At 38.0% G+C, this 4,663-nt stretch overlaps 1 protein-coding gene across 1 annotated transcript in view; it reads left to right on the forward strand.

The window, feature by feature from the left end:
• The window catches only part of HELQ (helicase, POLQ like), a 44,684-nt gene that overhangs the window by 38,270 nt on the left and 1,751 nt on the right, over window positions 1-4,663 (forward strand). The window contains 2 exon segments of the mRNA XM_023513345.1: window positions 1,162-1,363; window positions 2,210-2,344. Coding sequence (XP_023369113.1) covers window positions 1,162-1,363; window positions 2,210-2,344 — 337 coding nt within the window.

Raw genomic sequence — 4,663 nt, forward strand, 5'->3', positions numbered from 1 at the left:
TGGAAATTAATTCTATTTTATGTGCTAAGTACTCCAGATATCTTTGGCATTGAATTGCATCAATTATTTTAGCAAATTTAAAGAGTCTTTTATTTATGCTGATTTCTAAATGTTACATGTTAGCTTATATTCCCTGAGTTCATGCTCGTTAAACAGTAGACGAAAATTATGAGTAATAAGGAGGAGCTAGCCTTTAAAATATATCTTCCTATCTGTTCTGTGTTTGTCATTCTTCATAGCTAAAGATGCTTTCTCTAATATTCCTTCCCTTTATTGTATTTAGGATTATGAGGACTTGAAGCCTTACAGAATTGTTCGAGTAAAAGAATCTATATGTAGAACTTGAGAAACAACTATAATTTGATGACTGAACCTAAGAAAAATCTAGCTGAAAACTTAAGCTCTCTAACAAATATACTTTTAGTATTTTTAAGTCTTTTTTTTAGAAAATTATATGAGTAATACAAAATAGTATACCAATCATATTAAGATACTTTCAACAAGTAGCAAAAAACTCATAAAAGTTTAAAGAGTAAGAAAAAGTTATTATCTTATATAACAAGCACACCAGAACTAAGGCAGCTCCAGGGTTGATTAATTTAGTCATTCTGTTCAAGGTTTCTTTGTCTTCTTTTTACCCATCTTTATTGCACTGGCTACTTTCTGTGAGGTCCCACGATGGCTAGCTAACGCTGTCTCATGTAGTGTGAGCTCTCAAGTGATACCCAAAGGCTAGAAAGGAACCTTAAAAATAAAAGATGCTATTATAATAAAAAATTTAAACACATATAAAAGAAGACAGAATAACATTGAATTCCCATTTGCCCACCCAGCTTTAATTGACTAACACTTCCAGTATTTTTATTGTTTTCATGCTGCATTGAGTATCATCTTACATTTGAATCTTGACATATTTAGTATTTTGTCTTCAAGATAAATTCTCAGGGGTTGAAATTGTTTTTAGTCACTTGGGAAAGAAAAACTATGCATTCACTTCCTGGTGTTATTATTAAAAATGAATGGAACTTTTCTGACTACTTATTTTTCAATTTTCAATGTTTTTCTTCATCCTAAAACCAATTCATCAAATTCCTCTGGGTCTCCACCATGTTTTCTCATAAAAATTTTGGTCTCTGGCTTGAGTTACAGAATTTACATAAGGGAACATCCTGAGTCCCCTACCACGTGAACTAAACTTCAAAATAACTTAACAAAATTTAAATTGTGTATATGTCTTTGTGTTCTGCAGGAACTTGAGGAGTTTTGGGTTTATAGAGCCCTGTTGGTAGAACTTACCAAGAAGCTAACTTACTGTGTAAAGGCAGAACTAATCCCTCTCATGGAAGTGACTGGAGTTTTAGAGGTCAGTAGCTTCCTAGTTTGCAAAGGTTATTTCAATTACACAAAAATCAGGTTTCTACTATTTTGTGAAGTCTTACTACAGGGTAAGTAATGACAAGAGCCTTGTTGCTCATTTGTCATGGGAGTCTTTTATTTAAAATAAATTGCGGCCATGGCCTCTAAGAAGTCCACTATTAATTGGAAAGCAGACCTGGTGAGAAATCTCAGTTGCAAAAAGAAATAACAGGAGATAGAGGCGATTCTCCCCAAGTATGTGTTGCTCCCACCTGTCCTTAACATCTCTTCCTGTCTCCACGCCAGTGAAGAAGGACCTTCTGTCAGTTCAGACACGGTGCTTGTTTAAGGCAGTCTGATTCAGTGGAATCAAGGGTCAGTCTCAAATGTGTCCTCAACTGCTTTTCTGACTTTTCCTATTTTCAACCAAACCCTTGGCTTCAGTTTATTCCTTATTATTCAGTTCCTGAATCTGATGAGTTTTACTTAGAGAACATACCAAAGGCCCCCTGAGCAGTGGGTGAGAATAATTTTAAGGATATTGAACTAGAACATTTTGCCTGAAGACCTGAAATTCTGCCACCAACCCAAGTGCCTCGATGGACTCCTCATTCCTGATCGCAGTGCCTGGTAGTTGGCTGAAGTTGTATAGAAAGCAGCTTGCAGCAGGTTGGGAGCCACCCAAATGCATCTTTAGAAATTCTTCAGGATTCTAATGTGTGATCTCTTCATATTTATTTTATTATCTTAGTTTATTCCTATCTTTTAATGTAAGATTTTTCCATTCAGTAAGATGCTTAATTTTTTCCTAATCCCAAACCCTGATCCTAATGATTTTTGTTACACTTTTCAGGCTCGAGCAAAACAGTTATACAATGCAGGTTACAAAAGCCTAACGCACTTAGCTAATGCAGATCCCGAAGTGCTGGTCAGGACAGTTGATCACTTATCAAGGCGCCAGGCCAAGCAAATTATTTCATCAGCAAAGGTAAGCGAACCACTGTTTAACCTTTGTAGTATTGTGTAGTGTCATCTCCTTGTACTTTGGACATAAGAACAAAAACATACAGCATTGCATAATAGTTTATTTCTATAGACAACAAAGGATGTCTTCACAATCGGTGAGTAAAATAGTGCATCAATTATGACATTATGACACAAATCTTGTTTAAAAGAGAAGGACCTCCTAAAAATGAAAACCAACGTTAAGGGTTCTTTGAAGTACAGGAAGCCCTGGAAGTCATTGACCTCTCCCTCCTAACACCTTCTTCACAGAAATCCTTTCCTCAGCATCCCCAACATCTGGTCTGCTCACCTTTGAGCACCATCTGACGAGGAGCTTGCAACATCATAAATTGTTCTATTTTCAGATGCTCTTAGTGTCACAAAAATCATCCCAATGTGCTGAAGCTAGATTTTTCCTTCTTAAAATTTCTACCATTGCAGTTAGAGTACCACCCCTGGAACTAGCCTATTCTTTAGTTTATATTATACGGTAGATTTTCAGATATTTGAAAATAGCCTTCAGGCCTGGCACAGTAGCTCATGCCTGTAATCCTAGCACTCTGGGAGGCCGATGCAGGTGGATTGCCTGTGTTCACAGGTTCAGGACCAGCCTGAGCTAGAGCAAGACCCTGTCTCTAAAAATAGCCAGGTGTTGTGGCGGGCACCTATAGTCTCGACTACTTGGGAGGCTGAGGCAAGAGAATCGCTTGAGCCCAAGTTTGAGGTGGCTGTGAACTGTGACGCCACGGCACTGTACCCAGGGAGACAATTGAGACTGTCTCAAAAAAAAAAAAATAGCTCTCGGGGCCCCCAAGGGATTCTGTTTCCTGTTTCCTTCATCTACCTTAAATTACCCAGTCTTAGGCCATTGGTTGCTAGGTGCAGCCCAGTTTGTCCCTGCCCTTCTGCTTCGCAAAGGCAAAGCCTTTTCACAGCAGTTGGGATGATTTCCTTCTTGATCTCTATGGTTGTAGTCTGAAGTAGCTTGGCTTTTAAACTTCATTGTTGTGCTGTTGCCCATGTAGGACAGAATTAGCTAAAAAGTACGTTTCCAACTTGCTTTCTTTTTTGAATGGTGCTCACATTGCTTACATTACTCTAACTCAGCGGTCCTTGCAACCCACAGGAACTGTATTAAAGGGCCACGGCATTAGGAAGGTTAAGAACCACTGCTCTAACTGCTCTTGAAGAGAGTCCAATGAGGCAGGTGGTGTCAGCATTTTCCACAACTTGTGAATGAATCACTAAGAGCCCCCATGTCCCATTAGATGAGGAGTTTATAGAGTCAGTAGAGATTTCGTTGCCATAGCACCTAGCACAGTACTCAGCCTAAAGTATGCGTTTAATAAATAGCTGAATAAGCAAATGAAACTTAAATATAAGTGATTTACCCAGAGAAATAATAAGTGGTAGAGCCAAGGATATGAAGCTAGACTGAATATTATTGGCCTGAAGAAACAATGGCCAGAATAAGTGACCTTATTAATAGAAAACTGTATTGGGGTAGTTCAAGCATAGGCTGTCCTTAGCTGCATGGAGAATCACTGTTGTATCCAGGGACCCAAACTTCCATGCTGTTGCTCAACCAGGACACATGCTCTGGTTCTCACCATTCCTTCCTCTTTGCAGCCAATTAAAAAGAGCAAAATGGACATTTTCTTCAGGATTTTGTATAGAGGTGTGGGTTAAAGATTGCAAGTAAGGGAACAAGAGTGGAAGTAAGGAAGCCAATTAGGATTATATCGAGACTATGCATTTTGGAGCAGAAATGCTACAAAAATTGGTATATCATGGCAGGAACTACATAATGTCAATTTGACCCATTACTGATATTAACTCTGATCATTTGGCTATGGAAGGGTGGTCTGCCAAGTTTCTTCACTGGAAAGTTACTGTTTTTCCGTTTGTCATAAGTAACTATGTGGAGAGTGGATACTTTGAGACCCTGGTAGATATCCCCTTTCTTCATTAAACTTTCACTCATTTATTTTACCATTCACCACCAATTTTTGCCTAAGTCAGTTATTTCTATCTATAGTGTTTGCCAAGTGGTGATTTTCTAACTTTATTTTTCCTTCTACATGTATTTATTGGCATTTTACTATGAGGAAAAGCTTTTCTTTCATATTTATTTATTCATTTATTTGTATCAACCTGAACTCATGGGTTAGATGAATTATACTTATTTAATGAACTATAATCCATTACAATCATTACTTATTTTATGCTCAATGGCTTGAGATTTGACCAGTGGAAGACCCAGCAAGCTGGCTCCTGTGTCTTTTAACCTGTCCTCATCATT

Source organism: Otolemur garnettii, unplaced genomic scaffold (genome assembly GCF_000181295.1).
Source record: "Otolemur garnettii isolate 467f Iridium unplaced genomic scaffold, OtoGar3 scaffold00039, whole genome shotgun sequence".
Lineage (NCBI taxonomy): Eukaryota > Metazoa > Chordata > Mammalia > Primates > Galagidae > Otolemur > Otolemur garnettii.